The sequence below is a fragment of the Halichoeres trimaculatus genome, unplaced genomic scaffold (genome assembly GCF_033239565.1).
Source record: "Halichoeres trimaculatus isolate MK-OKI-2021-1 unplaced genomic scaffold, fHalTri1.1 fHalTri1_scaffold_11, whole genome shotgun sequence".
NCBI classification, from domain to species: Eukaryota; Metazoa; Chordata; class Actinopteri; order Labriformes; family Labridae; genus Halichoeres; species Halichoeres trimaculatus.
In genome coordinates, this window is record NW_027437189.1 from 31,375,536 (window position 1) to 31,393,305 (window position 17,770).

A 17,770-nucleotide genomic window follows, 5' to 3' on the forward strand; every position below is an offset into this window, starting at 1 on the left:
CATTTGCATTCATTTTTTTTTCTCTTTCTTCTTTGTTAAATGTATTATATTTTTTTTGTTTAATTTATTTTATTTCAAAGATCCTGACCTTTTAATTACAGTTAAATACTCTTAAGAAATTAAAGTTTCTTGCTTTTGATATGGTGTACTCACTTTATTATCCCATTTATCATAATTACATCAATGAAAAAATGGAAAAAAAATCAAAATTGACAATAATATCGTTTATCGGCAATAATATTTTGGAAAATTATTGTCTAGCAAAATTTGTTTTCGTGACAGGCCTAGTTCTAAGTTTATCTCCCCTGACAGCCATCATGTTGGGTAATCAAGCATTGTTTAATTAAGAAAGATCTGCCGACCTGATAAAACAGGATATATGGCTGATCATTTTAATCCAATCACAAACCCTGTTTACATCTCCTGCAATAATCCAGCCATGGATTTTGTTCTAAACAGACCTATTTATAAACAGTGTAAACGGGTTCCATTCATATTCAGCCTCATTAGCATAACCTAATGAATGAGGCCACCTCCACATGACATTACAAAACAACATCCCAGTTTCCCTCAAGCACTCACACATAACCATGTGACGCCATCATGGTTTACCCATTCTCTTGGTAACCATACAGCATGGGTGCGCATAGATCCAAAGAGATGGAAATAAAACATGGCTGCCTCAAGGAGGGAGCCAGTAGTTTTTAACAACAAAAGTACTGAACATATTCTGACTGAAAGAGTCCTGTAGATGTTAAGAGTTGTTCTTATACTGAAGAATACATTTACAGAGTTTTATTAGGTCTGTGACGCTGTCTTTATTCAGAAGACATCACATTCTGGTGAAAGTTAAAAAAACATGAAATGACTCGTGAAGATTCCGATGTCAAAGATGCAGGAAGTGTTAAGAATAACGGTGTTCTTCTCATGGAGTACTTCACCAAACAGCCTCCTGAAGCCACTGTAACAGCCCTCTGTGAATGTGGATCAAGTCACAACACTGATAGCTGCACCACTGATTCCCACATCCTCTGTTATTGTACTCTCAGGCCTCCTGATCCTCCTCCCACTCTTAAGTTTTGCTCTGTTTTTCATTTCTCCTCATTTGTTTTCTATTTGTCTCTACATCTCCCTCCCCAACCCTGTTACTCTCCCCTGATCCTCTGCCTCCCTCCCCTCCCTCCCCCTGTACTCCCACTTCTCTCCAAGAGAAGCATCAACACTTAGGCATTCATTACAGCACTAGATTTATGACAATGTTATTTAATCCCTGGGTTAGATTTACAGTTAGTATCTGGCCAATGGTGGTGTTTGCTTTTCTCAATTTGTTCTTCATCTTAAAGGTGCAGTGTGTGAGTGTGTGTGTGTGTTGGTAGCATTTAGCAGAACTGACAGCTAGAAAGTGTGTGAGGAGTGCTGAAATAACAATAATCTGAACAAAAAACTGATTTTATTTTTTTATTAGCTTAGCATGAGCCTCATAACTTAAGAGCAGCTACTGCTTCCTTGCAAAACCATGTCTCTACCAAACAGCAACCTGAACCTGCAGTTAACTGAGCCTCCACTTGAGGCTGGCTCCGGAGATACATAAAACCACAAATATAACAATTCAAAAAAGCCTATTTTACAGCAAAAATAAATATGGTTACAGCCTGGTAGAAAAAAGTGACTTTGGCCCACACAACCTATATCTAAAAAACTGAAATATCAGTATGAGTACTAGGAATGGGTACCTTTCACATTTGAAATGATACGGTACCAATTCCCGGTACCTGGCAATCGGTATTGGTACTCAACGGAACCAATTTTTGGTACTTTTGTGTACGTAGGTGGAAAAAAATGTCAATTTGTTGAATAATAAAATGTAAATTATTTTTATTTAACATATTTATTCTTCAATATATAACCCTGTAATTCTGATTTCATGTCCAGCATGGAAAATCACCTACTCTTCCACTTCCTCACAGTCACAAGTTTGTATTTAGGTACCTAAACATGGTACCTTTTGATTTTACATGAATCAGTACCCGGTACTTTTGACTGAATTCGGTCGGTACCTATTAAAGTACCTAACTCGGTACCCATCCCTAATGAGTACTCCTCTGGAGTACTCACTGATACCAGAATTTTTTAAAATAACCTAAAGTGCAAAACAAAACAGTTTAACTATTAACTCTCCCTGGTTCATTCATGTTGTCTGAATAAGACCTGATGCACATGCCATGGTGTCAAACTGCAGCATGTAGCGCCAACTACTGGTGAGGACGACATGTCAACATAAGGTATTGGCAGTCTTCATGAGTACTGATATCTTAACATAAGGCTGGTATCAGCCCGATACCCAATACAGACACCAGTATTTACCCATTCCTAATATTTAGCACACTGCTTTTTTCGATCAGTGGTTCCTAAAGTGAGGGGGCGGAACCCCTTGTGCGGTCATGAAACACCAACAGTGGAGAAGCAAATAAACATTGCCATAAATATAAAAAACTAATACACAAAAATAGAAGCTACATTAAAAAAAGGCAAACAGATGATGTTTGCTGTTTTTTGTTTTCTACAAGACCTCTGAGGTGACTTAAACAGAATGATGGCAGGAGATTCATTCAGGAAACAATATCTGCACCTAAGGCTCTTTTGTTAGTTTGTTTTTGGATTGGTCTCTTCCCACAGCAGGGGGTTGCTGATCTCCAGTATCGCTATTTTGAGGGTTGTGCGCAGAAAGTTTGGGAACCCCCTGATCTGGATTACCCAAAATAAATTTGTCCAAAGACATTTTCCTATCCTGTCTTCCTCATCCCCCACTCATAGCCCTCTGTTCCTCCCCTACCACCTCCCCCTCTCCCAGCAGACAGGAATACAGGTCAGCCTGGGTCCACGGCCGCTGACTGCTCCTGTTTTGACACAGCCACCCATACGGAGGACTCTGAGCTGAATCTTGTTTTCATATCTCAACATCACAGTAACAGACCTGAAAAGTGCTCCTTGATTATTTTACTTACACTGGATCCATATTAACTCAGCCTGTATTAATACAATATATTGCTTTGTTTTGGTGTATTAGCAATGCAGTCAGAGGTGAGAGATTTCTATGAGTGGCTTTTCAAGTAACATTTAAAGGGACAGTTCAGTTCTTTTGAAGTGGGGTTGTATGAGCTCTATGTGACCACTAAGGACATTAGATACAGAAGAAAGTTGTCTCCTCTCCCTCAGTAAGACAGAAACTGTAACCGCTGGTGACAAGGAAATAGGCGCTAACAGGGAAATACCGCACCAGATTCAAAGGCTATTTTCTCTGCCTACAAGAACTCAAATCAAAAAGTAACACCACAGTTTAAGAGTACGCTACATAGAATAATTTTTAAGTGCATTAAGTCTTCGGACATATAAACATATATTAACATCCGTGGATGTTTCCTCTGTATTCCTTTCAGTCGCCATCTGTAGCAGCTCTTCTTCTGTGTACTCCGGTTCATACAGGTATCCTTTTGGTTCCAAAGTGAATGGAACTTCATCATTGCTGTCATTGTTGCTCATTTTGAATTTCCTATGCTGCCCCACAATCCTTAGAGTACAAACAAAAGAATTACGATACTTGATCAAACTTACACGAGGCTACAACCAGCGTCCGAAGCATAGCTTGTTTACATTCCCTACAGCTGAAAGGAGGAGGGGGGACGGAGCGCACTAGCGCTGCGGGGAAGGACACATGACCAGTTAGTTGGGTCCGGATAATGTTTATATTTCCAAAGACTTAATGCACTTAAAAAATATTTTATGTAGCGTACTCTTAAACTGTGGTATTACTTTTTGATTTTAGTTCTTGTAGGCAGAGAAAATAGCCTTTGAATTTGGTACTGTCTGTCCCTGTTAGCGCCTATTTCCTCGTCACCATCGATTACAGTTTGTGTCTTACTGAGAGAGAGGAGACAACTTTCTACTGTATCTAATGTCCTTAGTGGTCACATAGAGCTCATACAACCCCACTTCAAAAAAACTGAACTTTCCCTTTAACAAGAAGTGACCCAAAGGACATCCTCTCCAATCTAGAGAGCTGTGTGTGGGAGGTTAATAAATGCACATAATTGTTCTGGGTGATGTTTATCGACTTGAAAAAGTTGTGATACTGTCACTGAGACCTTTACGAGGTTTATGATAGACTTGGGGACTCTTTGAGGGCTGCAGAGTAGAAGAGAGGCTAAATGAGCTCCAGCAGCAGATGAGGTGTACAGCCATCATCCACCCCCCATTTCCTCATTTTTGTGCAGAGCCACTGAGGATGGCATGTGGACTGAGTATGAGGAAGTACCAAAGTTCAGATTCAGTCTATCAGTGAATGTGAGAAACAGCTTGCTCCCACACAGTCTCATTTGATGGTTGCTCTTTTTTTCCTTTTTATTTTTGTGTTGTTTTCATTTTTTGTCTGTTCATTGGCTTCAATATCTGTGTGTGTTTATGTTTATCACTTCCTCTGGGTTGTATCTTTACAGTACAGAACCACAGGCCGTCACTCGGTCATAATATAAAAAACAAACAAACTGCTGTGTTTATGTTCACAAGTATGCTACTTAAATGTTCAGGTGGAGGCAGACGTGCGGCTTTGAGTAGATGAAGACACAGAGAGTGTGACAGACTTTCTTTGCGTCAGGATTCAAAGGTCTTTTTAGCTGTCTGTGAAATCAAACCCTTCAAATGTGTAATCTTTTGAGCTGTTTTTGCTTCATCTCTGGTATCTAAGCTTCACAGTTTCTCTCCAGCCATCAGAATAAATGTTTTCTGAAATATTTTTTCCCTCAGCTGGCACGGAAAGAAATGTGCTGCCAGGAAGAAACAGGTGTAAAAAAAAATCCACATATTCAAACAAAGACAAAAGAGGAGGTGGAGAAACAGGTACACAGATCTGAAGAGATATGGCAACGGAGAGATTCAAAGAACAAGACTCAGAAAGATAAGAAAGGCAAAGGAGGATTATAGCAGACAGGTAGGCAGGAGGGCAAACCAACCAGCTCACTAACTTTAGATGAATGATGCAAAAAAACCTAAAAGACAGGTAAAGGAGATCAAAGCGAGAATGATCAACAGGTGCAGGAAAACATTTACTCCTCCAAAGAGAGGAGGGAGAAAGAGATACAGGTAAGACTGTCAAACAGGCAGGGAGCCAAAATAAGTGCTTTTAAGACACAGGCAGTGGCAAACGTTGAAAAAAAAAAGAAAACGAGTAGCAATGTGAAAGAAAGACAAGATAAGTCAGGGTGACAGGCATGTACAGTATTTAAAAAAAGCTGTCAGAGAGCCAGACGGAGGAGCATGGGCTGTCTGAGGGCTTTTCCACTTAGAGCTGTCAGTTAGCCTCACCGCCAGCTCTCTGTAGGGATGCTAGGCTGCATGAGATTTGTCTGCAGGCTAAACGCTCACTGGTCACACACTGCAGCCTGCTAATCAGGTCACCTGTTGCATAATGCTGCACTGTGACGTGCCAAACACACACACACGCATGTGGAGTGACATATAGATTATGTGCACCTATGATGAGGATTCATTTACCTGTGCTTCATTTTTCTGAACTGCTTTTTGAGTTATTACCTTCACATATAGGGGATTATTTCAATGTCCATTCACACACACACAGCTGGAAGGAATGAACTGATATCTAAAAAGTGAGAAGAGCAGAGTCAAACTCAGCGAGAGAAAGGTAAAAGAAAGAGAAAGAGAGGAATGTAGAGCAGCAGGGGGTAAAGGGAGGGACGCAGTCAGAGAGAATAACAATGAGGTGATGGTCGTACAGCAGGGAGGAGACAAAAAGAGGTCAGGGAGGCAGAATTACACCGTGCTGGATGAGTGATCATACCCTGAGACACTCTAACCTCAGGCTCAACAGCAACCCACTGAGCAAAAGCACAATGTGGTCTGCTTACTTTAAAAGTGTGCACAGAACCTCACACACAATGGCCAGTGATAAATCTGTCTGCACCCTCATGGCCATGTCAATGCCTCAAATCTATAAATAACCTTTCAGGGTCTCTGCACTGGTGCCTGGTTTGGTTGATGATGTTGGACAGAAGTAAACACAGAGGTTTCAGAGAAACGGTGAAGAGGGTTCTGGAAATGGACCAGACTGAAATAAATACTTCAGGTCAGGGTAATGAAGATGGAGGAAATGTCTGTGGTGTACTAATCCACCCACAGAAGCAGTTGAGACTATTTTCACAATAGGGTAACCCTCCTGGAGTTTGCCTGATGAAACACTTTCTGCAACAATGCTAGACTTTAAAACCCCCAAAACTGATCATAGCACAGAAATAAGGCAACTTGTGTTCAGTAGCATGTGTGTGCTCATGAAAAATTTGCCAAATCTTCTTTGCCAATGCCAAACTCTTATGTTTAAGCCTGTCATGATAATCAATAAATCAATTAACCAAACGATAAATAAAAACGTCCTCGGTAAGTTTGCAAGCCTCGATTAACTGACACGTGCATGCATGTTTGTTTTCTTCCTCTCTTTCCACCAAAGAGGCTGAATGAGAAGATGGCTCACTACGTCTGTCTTTCCTAACATCAGGGTGCATAGGTTCTATAGCGGATTTAGCGGATTAATAGCAGAGTGAGCATCTGTCAAAAATGTGATCTTTGGGGTGAAGGCGGGGCTGCTCGCGCGTAAACACGAAGAGAGCTGATGCGAGCGTCCTGAGGGGTAAGGAGGAAACACATCCTAATATGAGTGATGGCACCAAAGATACAGTTCTTAAGCCGCCTGCCACAGTCCCAGTGTGGGAATATTTTGTTTTTTATCAGAATGAACAAAGTGTGAGCTCATGAACACCAACGAGCTGATATGTTGCATTTGTTTGGAAATAGTGGCGACAAAGAAGAAGAAGAGGGGGGGGGGGAAGCGGAGCCTTGTTCTTTGACAATCCGCTCTTACTGAGGCTTTTGGTCTGCAAAGTAAATAGAAATAAAAGCGCCAAATGGTGGGCGCTCAAAGACAACTACATTGCCAAAGAAATGCAGCCCTTCAATACGGTTGAAAGCCAGAAATGTTCAAAATGTTTGACAGACAGTACGGATTGACTGGGAAAAAGTACATGTTACAAACAATTCAGGAACTGTATAAACTCCCTTTTATTTAGACTATAGTTTTTATTGTTGTTGTTTTTTTAGTTTCGTTTTTTCTTTAGAGACAGGGTCTATGTTCTATTGTTTTTGATTAATATTAATTATTTTCATTGACATGTATTTTTTTCTAAAAGAGAGTCCATTTCATTTTCATTGTATTTTTTTCTCTTTCTTGTTTGTTAAATTTATATTTTTTGTTTAATTTATTTTATTTCAAAGATCCTGACCTTTTAATTACAGTTAAATACTCTTAAGAAATTAAAGTTTCTTGCTTTTGGTATGGTGTACTCACTTTATTATCCCATTTATCATAATTACATCAATGAAAAAATGGAAAAAAAATCAAAATAATATTGACAATAATATCGTTTATCGTCAATAATGTTTTGGAAAATTATCATCTAGCAAAATTTGTTTTCGAGACAGGCCTACTTATGTTTATACTTCCAAATCAAATTTGTATTCTTTCTTGGCCAGAATAGGAATGCATGTGTTCAGTCAATATATAAATTTAACATCAGCCTCTTTGTCAGAAAATCAGACTGTGTCAAAGCCAGATGGTATTAAGCTTGACTACAACAACAAACTACATAATGGGCAGAGCCAGTTCAGGAGTTGCAGTTTGGAGGTTTTTCAGTCCAACATGTATAAAGAGAGGCTTATCAATGGACTTTTTTTTTTTTGCATTGCTAGGCGCTGCTCAAGTAGCTGCCTGTTGCAGCAGCTCTCTCTTCTTTGTCCGTTTCTTGTAATTTTTCTCATCTCTTTTTCGTCATCTTTGTATTTGAAGTGGGTCATTACTTTGTATGGTCCATTGTTGGTCATGGACACCAAACTTTTTGTGTCTTCAGCGATATTTTTACTACTTTTCTCCTGTGTTTGTCTGGAGATCCTACATGTAACCATGGCTGCATTGTTTACATGCGAAATTAGCTGTTAGCAGCCTGTAGCATGTCAATGCTAACTGGTGTAAGGCTTGATGATTTCCCTCGAGGTGAGGAGGAGGTAATGACGTGGACCTGTCCTTCCATCCATCGCTGTTGGGAACGTGGGATCTATCTCCGGTCGGATGGACGAGCTAGCTGTGCTAGCCCAGCGGCAGTGGGGCTGCCGGAGGGCAGAGTGGCATTGTGCTGTTCACAGACGTGGCTGACGGAGCTGACGCCAGCGCCACATTGAAGGAGCTTCACCTGCTGTGGGCAGACAGGATCCAGGAGACAGAGACACAACAGACTGCTGGGGAGGCTCAGTCCTGGACCCTGTGGAGGTGGAGACTGGCTGGGCTGGAGAGTGGTGGATGGGATGTCATCTTCTATTTTCTTGTGGACCTTTCTGCACTTTCTATACACTTTCTTACTTTTGTTTTCTTGGTTGCTGCTGTGACTCCTGAATTTCCCCTCTGGGATAAATAAAATATTTCTATTCTATTCTATAAAGATGTTGGTCAAACACAGCATTTAATTTAGCCCAGCAGCCAGCTCATGGCTATTACTGCCATGTCATAATGCTCCAGTACATGGATGTAAACAAGCACAGGGACAGAAAGAATCTTCTGTACTACTATTTCAAAATGCCTCGTAGTCACTGGCTAACCAGCACAATGTACCCAACTGTTTACATTAACATGTGGTTGGATTTCATGGTAAGAAGTGAGAAAGATTTCAGACCCTTCATATAACTCTGATCTCTCTCTGTAGATGTCCCTGGTTATATCATCATTTAAACATCTTTGAATGACTTTAGAACCTCAATTCAACCCCACTCAGGTAAATTTGCCCTCACCAGAAAAAAGAGGCCAGCCGCAGTACAAAGACTTAAGTGGCTTCTGTTTATGTTATGAGTCTCCTCAAGACTGCTTTGAAAATATCATTGAACATAAATAATCAACACAACACACCTGGGCCGGATTTTGAAAATACTGACTTATGCTTTCCAGGAAGAAGAAAAACACCCCAAACAGACCGGAGCAGAACACAGGACAGTCTCTGATTGTTACTTGATAAATTCAGTTAGCTGAAGTGTCTCATTTATCTGTCCCGACAGAATCACAGCTGAGCTCAAAGTCTGTTTAATGTCCAGGTGAGCTGTCATCTACCTTCAGCGCTCTGTGATGATCTTTTGAGAGTTTGAATGTTTTTTTTTTACTAAACAGACCCTTAGCTGCTCTCCTGCCCTGAACACTTCCTCATACATCCCCTGCTCTGTCCCTGCTGTCTGTCTTCTAAAAACACATTTAATCTTTTTCCTATTATCATTCCCTGGACTCATCTGTCCCACCATCAATCTTTTAACAAAAAGCTCTGCTCATTTCACTCAGAGGCTCCCATCTATCTGCCCTCTCCTGTTTCCCTCCATGAACAGACACAGTCAGACTGTCATTAAACCCAACAACTCATGGGGCAAAGAGCGTTCAGAAATGAGGACACAGGTTTGGATTGCAGATTGTAAAGTCTATAAGGTCTCTCATCTATCTCTGCCCTTTTACACCAAGTGATATAGAGAGTATTGTTCATCAGGAATTTAAAGGGGACATATCATGTTGTTTCTCCTTTTCACTACGCCAGACTAGGATGCCTGTAAAGCATTTCTGCCCTCAGTACAAGTCATTCAGTTCCTTCATTGCCCCACAATAGCGTTCTCAATATCTTCATTTTAGGCCATTAGTAGGGGGTAGAGCCAGGGGGCGGATTTTGCAGCATGGCAGTATTTATAAAATCGCCATATTGGATGGAGCAGACCGAGCAAGTTTGCTGTTTACCAAAACTTCACCGTAAGGCATTGATAGCACTAATAAAATGGCAGAGTGTAGGATACGTCCTTTTGTATTGGACCCTGAGTCAGACCCGGACGGTTCTGCAGCTCAGGAGGAAGAAAATCCACCTGGACACAGATCATCTCAGGACGCTTCAGTGTGGTGAGTCAAACCGGTACTGTAACATGTATAGTTTGTACGTGGAAATATAGACAGACTTCACCAATAAACTATTTCTATAACAGGGCTCCATCCTGCTCCTTCACTTTTCTCTGTCTATTTTATCCATCATGCTGAAAGTGTAGTCTAAAGATCGCCTCTATCGTCAGTTCCTCACTATGTTATTACCGCAGCATTGTTGTGGTCCAGGTTCACAGTGCATGTCAGAACAAGCATGCAAATATCACAGTCTCACAAGTATTACGACGTCTGCTAAAACTACAGTGTTTCAACTGCTAATTCACCATGTAAAGCCGAGCTGCTCAGCAGAGCAGAGTCCCTGCATCCAGCATCTGAGGGGGGATACTCGGCTCTTGGTGGGTGTATCCCTCGGTGGCGGTTGTGTGACTAACTGACATCACAGAGGAGGAGCTGCTTTATCAGATTACTCCAATAAAAAGAGAGGATCCTTGTGTCGTCACGACGATCGAAATCTCGCGGCCAACTGGCAATGACCCATTTTCAGAGGCATCAAATCTTGTTTTAAGATACCAGAAAAAATACAATATCTCATTTTTGAAAATTCAGGGGGTGTAAGGTCTTGTTTTCAAATTTATTATATTATATGTAAGTATTAAATCAGGGATCAGCATGATATGTCCCCTCTAAGTGCCACACAGGAACATGAAACTCTAGGTAAACAGTCAAACAGACCTGAGTCTTTATTTCAAACTACCATTACACAGTATTACTTCCTCCGTCTGAACCAACAAAGGGTTACTTAAAAATCTCTTGCCCAACATCATCAGATAGGATGGAGGTACAACAGTTTGTATTCAAAACAATATCCCCTTTTGTTCAGCAGCGGAGGCCTGCGTGGTGCTCCTGCAGTGGATTTAAGCAGCAACAGTTAGGAAAACAAAGCATGTACAAAAGGACGTCATGTTTTCAGGAGGACACTGTGCTATCCATGGGAATACATTACCAGCTATCTACCTCATTTACATTTTAGGCGTTTAGTCGGAACACTCATACACAGCAGTTTCCTGCAGCACAAATGGAAGGTTAAGAGCACGCTGGTGAATCATCATAACTGCAAGTAGCCTAATAAAAGACCACAGAAAAGGCTGTTGAGGTTTTTAACATACAACAAATAAACCAGAGGATCAGGATCATTTTACAATATCAGCACTTAACCCTCAAACTCTTCAAATTTTAAACAAATAGGTTTTCTCAGAGGCTCAACATTACCCAGAGAGATGTCTGTCGCGTCTGTGGTCATTGAAATATATAGAGGCCATATTTTTATTACAGATGGTGGCTGGTCACACAACCTCGACCAAGAGGTTAAACTTCAAATGAGTAACTGTCCACACTTTAAAGGGTCACAGGCTAAGGAGCAGCAGTGTGTTATGAGCTGTGCTTAAGGTGAGGAAATGAATCCCTGAAACTTCAGCTTAAATATTTCTAAAAATGTATTTTATTGTGGCTGTAGGAAGGAAATACTGTGACAGGTATGTCTCACTGTCTAGTTTGTTCACAGTTTCAACTAGTAGTGCATGATATTTTCAGCACGTTATCAGCCAATAGTGGCTTGGAAATAAAATATCGGTTACAACAAACTAGGGCTGCACGATTATCGCAATCGCAATCGCAATCGCAATGTCAGCACATGCAATTACGTAATCGCAAAAGAGGATATCGCAATCGCAATCGCAATGTCAGCACATGCAATTCAGATTTTTCTCCATGATAACCAAGCAAGTCTGTGGACTCATCATGACACAACCTTTTTTATTAAATCGCAAGCACAATCGCAATCGCAATATTTTCCACCTAATCGCAAATAGCACCTTTTCCCCAAATCGTGCAGCTCTACAACAAACCGATAATAAAATGGTCTGAAGCTGCAGATAGTCTTTACACTTTTTGTGATTTTTTCTGCACAGTGCAAATTGAGCAGGCCCACATTTGGCTCCTCTTTAAGTTGAACTTGAATTTACGCAGCAGTCTATACTACTTTAGGCACATTTACCATTTACCAAAGCACTCCTCATATGTTCCCTGTGAACAGGGGTTATGTTTACTGAATTTCAGTCATGAAATGGGCCAAATTTGCCCTTGTTGTGGGTATTGCTGTGATTTTCTCTGGAAGAGCATCATCCAGCTTTCAAGAATGATTTATCTTTTGGATTTTTTTTGTTTGAAAGCATTTGTCATAAATGAATATATGGTTTTAAGTATATATTTTTCTCATTCTGCACAAGGAATTGATATTACATTAAAAAATGTGATAAGAGTATGCATCATAATACAATATGCTACTTCCATTACAGAAGAGAGTTGATAATCTCTGCACTTAAATGCACAGAAAAAATATCGGTATCGGCTAAATGAGTTGTTAAATATCAGCATATTAACTATGCATCCCTAGTTTCAACCATAGCCCAGAATGGACTGCATGGCTCCACCTTTTACCATTGCACAGTTTTGAAGCCTGAGTCCGAGTCTGAACTCTCCAGTAAAGAGGAGAATCTGAGTAAAGAATCTGAGTGGAGCTGGGTGACAAACAAAAGGGTATTTTTTTTTTCTTCTGAAAGTCAAATCTCTTCTTTATTCTCCTTCCCAACGTATCTTGCCATCTCCGCAGCTTTCAATCATCGTTACAAGTGATGTAAAACCCAAGAGGACTTGAACACAACACAGCCCTATAGCAACTTCACATCACCACAGCATACAGATGTGACCAACATTTCTATGAGGTGTATAAATTTTTTAAAGTTTGACCACAGCTCATATGGAATGAATGGGGAGATAGAGTTTTTTAAGCTTTACAGCATCCAGTCACCAGGGGGAGCAGTTTTTTTGGGGACCTCACTTCAAGCTGTCTATTTTTTTTTAATATTCTATGGTTACAACTACTACACACAGGCTGGGTATATGTCACCTGTGGAATCTATAAACGTATATCTAGAGCTGAAACGATTCCTCGAATGATTCGAGGTACTCGATTACAAAAAAATACTCCGCCTCAAGGAATTGTTTAATTTTAAAAAAGATCAAAGAGTGGTATTTCAAATAGAGCTGAGGCCATATTAAGAGAGTTTTCAGACCCCTCAAGCTACCTCTTATACAAAATAGCAACTAGCAACATATCTAGCTTCTTTTCTGGAGTTTGGAGACTAATGAGTCATTCTACGAAACGGGTGCCATTTGGGTCCGCAACATTTGATGAGATGTACAAGGCACAAAAAATGTGTCAAAGTGTGTTCACAAATTTTGGAGCTACCAAAGCAAGTGCTCTTATTGACATGCTGTATCAGAAAATTCTATTTCTTAAAGAGAAAAAAATTCATTTGAAAAATAACTGCTCCTTCACTAAACAAAAATTTATTTTATCCGATTACTTGATTAATCAATGGGATTTTCAGTAGAATACTAGAATACTAAAATAATCGATAGCTGCAGCCCTACATATATCTATAAACAAACTTTACTGATTTGCTTTTGTAACTCTAAAACAGTAATTCAGCAAGGTCCTCATTAGACCGATTGTTTTGGAGCACGTGTTGTTAAACTAGTGGCTCTTTAGCACTATTTATACCAGAGAGCTACCGCAGAGGTCTGGCAGGAGCACATGATGCTGGTCATGATAAAGGCCGGTGTTGTTCCCATCAGGAATGAATTCCCCGGAGGGCAGCTAAATGAGCTTGGCTGGATAACCTACTGTCAGGGATGTCATGTGTGTGACCCACAGCATCAGGCTGAAACACTCGCCCCTTGAAGGCAGCAGGATCAGCACCCTGCCCTCTTTTTGCTGTCACAGATGAGGCTCTGGAAAATGCTCAAGAACTAATGGCTAATCAGAATGAACTGGGAAAGAACTCCTTTTAGTGGCGTCACTGGGCTGGAATTTTACCGGGTATGATTCCAAGTCATAACACATCTGTTTGCCTTCGCGAGCACTCACGTACAAACACACGGACTCATAGACACAACATGTGCACACACAAACACACGTCTCCTGCAGCTGAGGTCACAGCTGTGTGACAGCAGCCAAACCCCACTTGTGAGAGCATAGACACAGAAACGGTAATCCCCTTTTTACCCTGAGCCAGCTTTTATCAATCCACCAGGTTGGACAGTCTTGCTTTTCGTAGAGACGCACATTTACATACAGAACAAGATGTATGTTGGTAACCCGCAAATGAGTCAGTGACATACTACAGCTAAATCTGCTCTCAGGATGCATGTGTGATGAATCCACGAGGCAGTCCACTTTTTCACCCAGCAACTAGCTGCAACACTCCACCTTTGCTTGAGTATCTGCCAATGATACTAACAGGAGAAAACTGTGCAAGCTGAGATAACACTCAATAGCTTTTGGATTGTTAGAAAAGCATTAATTTAGCATTCCCACAAAAGAAGCATGAGATATTCTGTAACAAGCTTAAAAAAGGAACCTGCACAGTAAATTCAGTAGAGATGCCAATGATAGATACACAGATTAACACAACAGATCCAGTCATTGAGAAAACACAGGACCTCATTCACAAGGTAACAGCCCCTAGCATCACAGCACATTGATGTGATCTAGGCCATGCTGCTCTCAGCAGCACAGGAGAGAGCTGAGCTATGGAGCAGCTTACATCTTCTGCCAGTCTGTCAAAACACAGGGGAGCGATGTGAGAGAGGCATCGCTTTATCTGAGGGTGCCATACTTTGTAGGATCAAGATAGTCATAGTATCGCAGTTCATAAAGGCTTCAATTCAAATGGAGAGACATATCAATATGCTCACATGTATTTTTATTTGACTGTTGGGCTCACACAAGCTTTTATAATTCATTTTTAGAATCATAGATTTCATTTTAAGAGCATATCGTCTCACAATAACACCAACATGTCATTTAAAAATGTTAAAGCACTGAAGAAAGGTGTTTGCCTGTATTCTTTGCAAAACCTTGCTTGGTTGTGACTTTTTCTTTCTTGCAAGCAAAAACTATTTATTTTGGAATTCAACATCTTGCAACCGTTTGTATGTAACCTTGGGTTGCCTCTTGCAGTTCTTTTAAGCTCTTATTAGATTGTAGTCTTCTGTCTGTGCTAAAAACGCAGATTTTTACTTGAGAGTTTGCAGTATGAAAGCTGATATTCTCACTGTTTCAGTAATAATCTGACAGAGAAGCAACATTTAACAAATCTACAGCTTTTGAAGGCTTTGATACTTGGCAAGTTTGAATTGAAATAAAAAAGGACCGTCTGAAATCCACAAAGAGGCACATGATTAGAATCGAGAAGACCTAGATTTCATGAGAGGAACCTGAGGGCTGCCCGTCTTGTAAATGGAAAATCAGTCTCCAAGGAGATGTTAGGTCGATTCAACACCCGTGACCCAGCTCAAAGCATCACTGTCACTTTCTCTTTTACTCTCCTCAGCCTCCTCAGACAAATATATAAACTTGATCCCATCGCCACACAATAACACACACTGACAATCATCACAACTTACGTTCAAAGTCAGAATCATCATCCTCATCGTCCTCTCCATTGGACTCTGTTTGCATTGGCTCTCCATCGAACATCACTCCTTTTCCAGTCTTGCCACCTGCACCACCTCCATCCTGACTTCTGGTGTCCCGCAAACGGGTGAAGTACTGTACTGCAAAATCCACCAGGTCTGACGGCCTTTGTCGCAGCACCTCAACGGTGTAGCCCTGCAGCAGTTCTGTCAACCCCACTGGTATCTCAATACTCATGGTTGTGCGTGGCTCAGCGGCGGCGTTTGCTATCTATCTACAGAAGGAGAGAAAATGAGTCAGAATCTGTTTTGGTACAGCTTCACACTTGTGTTTGAGTGCTGGGGTGAGATGTGCTTGGGAATTTCTAACTGTTGATTTTATGACAGCTTTCTTTAACTTTACACTATTAAAGTGCACTTGGAAGATGCTAGTGAATGTTCAGTGACTGTGTTAGATTAAAGTGACAGGAAACAGTCTGGATACTGTCCCTGGACCTGCTACTTCGCTGCCATTTACAAGCAAGGTGGTGTAATGCCGTACATCAAGAGTTGCTGTGACATTGCCAGTGAGTGGCCGCTCTATATAGGGCTGAGCCAGGAACACACAGTCCCCCCAGCTCCACTACATAGATATGAGCCTTATTTGTTATGGGGAAACAGTCACCAGTGAAGTTGGCTCGGTTTCAGCAGAATTTCTGCTTGGCTTCGTCAGAACCTGAACTGTCAACTTGAGTTGGTGGCCGGCTCAAACTAGCTAGCAGTGGAGCTAATGCGCTAATAATCTTGACAACAGGTTTACTTGACCGTTTGTTCCATAGATAGACCAGATGACCACCTGAGTAAATTAAGCCATAACTAAGCTGAGGGGGAATAGCTTCACCTGACACAGAAGAGCTGCGAATCAAGTGCAGTCTCACTCTAAACATATCAAGCATTAGCTAACATGCTAGTTGGTGTACCACCTTCAAAGAAGCCTCTACCGTTAGCTTACACTTTAGTATGGCGCACTGGCGGCAGGAGCTAAGCCACGGATAATAAGTGGCTGGTTGGATAAACGTTGCTATGCAAGCACAGCAAGTTGCATAGGGCCAGTAAGCTGTTTGGAAAGCTAACGTTACCAGCTGTGTCACTTACGTGAGATTCTGCCTCCCCGGCTAAACTAGCCAGTCCCCTCCTTCTCGGTGTCTTCCTTGTTCTGTCTTATTTCGCCTCTTCTTTTTAGCCAGTCTCTTTGCCAGGGTAGCAACAGTTTCCAAGAGAAGTCACCTGCCCAACGTTCACGTTGGCGTTTCCCAGCTAACGTCAAGAGGGCTGGTGTGGCTCTTCAGCCAGCTGTACCGCGATGCTGGCTAAGTTGAGAGGGAAAAGCACTCGACTTCACCGCTGCAGCTTCTTACGACGTCCACGTACTTGGGGAGGGTGGGACTTGTTGTAGCAGGAGTGAGAGGTGGCTAGCTGGCAGGCTAACTGGCTGACTTGCTAACTTGTTAGCCACTGCCGGTTGTCTATTGACAGCTGCCGAGCGACTCCACTCTCCTCAAGACTGAAGTAATTCAGCTGCTGCAGTCAGACGACCAATTCTTGACTCGACAGCGCTGCAGCACACAACCTCGGAACACAGCCCAAAGCACCGACAGAGACCTCTTTAACCTTATTCCACCACTATAACAACAAATTACAACAGGAGAAGCTTGCAATTATCTGCACACGTTTCCTCCCTCCCGGCGAGGCACTCTACAGTTCTACATGCACGAATGAACCGCTGTCTCCAGCAAGCGTGAGGAGGCGTGGAGAAAGTGTTTGACATAGATTGACAGCGGGCGTGACCAATCAGGATCAAAGACCGGTAAATTTAAACCAATTAGATTTCTTTATCCATAAGGGTTGTAAATGAAGGCAATTCGGCGTTTAAGAGTTGGACCACACCTACAGCAGCAGTTGTTGGTAGAAATCTGAAAATGACCTTATAAGAGAAAGTACTTGTTAATCCTAACATCTATTATGTGCAGACTTTAAGGGGCTATGTTATTTGCAAACTGTTATTTAACTCACGGATCATAAAGAAAAATTCACAGCTAGTTTTCTTACTCCTCTTTAATGATCTAGTCAAAGAGGAAAGGGGCTCTTATGCTCCAAAAACAGCTCTTTTTTTAACCCCTGAGGTGTGATGCTTTAGCACCACCACAGTCCATGTAGCATTTCCTCTCTTCCATTTCCATTCCT

The 17,770-nt window shown here is 41.4% G+C and overlaps 1 protein-coding gene across 2 annotated transcripts in view; it reads right to left on the bottom strand.

Annotated features, from left to right (window-relative positions):
- The window catches only part of prkar2aa (protein kinase, cAMP-dependent, regulatory, type II, alpha A), an 85,614-nt gene extending 68,308 nt beyond the window's left edge, over nt 1-17,306 (bottom strand). Inside the window, exons 1-2 of one of the 2 annotated variants that reach the window (XM_074682003.1) lie at nt 16,682-17,306; nt 15,539-15,818 (exon numbers count right to left, since the gene is read on the bottom strand). In XM_074682003.1, the coding sequence (XP_074538104.1) occupies nt 15,539-15,785 (247 nt within the window). In that variant the 5' untranslated portion in view covers nt 15,786-15,818; nt 16,682-17,306. Of the gene's footprint in view, nt 1-15,538; nt 15,823-16,681 lie in introns of both variants that reach the window. The other variant, XM_074682002.1, reaches the window with a different exon arrangement.
- Nucleotides 17,307-17,770: the final 464 nt, after the last annotated feature.